Source organism: Dendrobium catenatum, unplaced genomic scaffold (genome assembly GCF_001605985.2).
Source record: "Dendrobium catenatum unplaced genomic scaffold, ASM160598v2 original_scaffold_124019, whole genome shotgun sequence".
Taxonomy (NCBI): Eukaryota; Viridiplantae; Streptophyta; class Magnoliopsida; order Asparagales; family Orchidaceae; genus Dendrobium; species Dendrobium catenatum.
In genome coordinates, this window is record NW_021442454.1 from 1 (window position 1) to 361 (window position 361).

At 62.6% G+C, this 361-nt stretch overlaps 1 protein-coding gene across 1 annotated transcript; it reads right to left on the reverse strand.

The window, feature by feature from the left end:
* Nucleotides 1-4: 4 nt before the first annotated feature.
* On the reverse strand, nt 5-358 carry LOC114578705 (ammonium transporter 1 member 1-like; the record flags this gene model as incomplete). Its single annotated transcript, XM_028692131.1, has 1 exon — nt 5-358. A coding segment is annotated over one exon (354 nt), but the record flags the coding sequence as incomplete, so codon positions are not given.
* Between the last annotated feature and the right edge of the window lie 3 nt (nt 359-361).

Below are 361 nucleotides of genomic sequence, written 5' to 3' on the forward strand. Positions count from 1 at the left end.
CCGGATACGCCTCCTCCACGAACTCCTTCTTCGCGAACAAACCCGCGAAGAGAACCCCCCATGAGCCGCAACCGCCGTGCAGCTGAGCGGCCTCCAGGGGGTCATCGTACTGAAATCTCTCGGCGAGACGATTGAACCCGATCAGAACCCAGGCCGCCACGAAGCCGCAGATCACCGCGGCCCAAGGTTCAACCACAGCACATCCGGCGGTGATGGCGGCGAAGCCGCCCAGCAACCCGTTACAAACGTCGATCACGTTCCAGTGCCCTGTTTGAAGGCGCTTACCGAAAAGAGTGGTGAGAGCTGACGTGCATCCGGCAAGGGTGGTGGTAACGGCGGTGCGGCCGATGGCGGACCACTG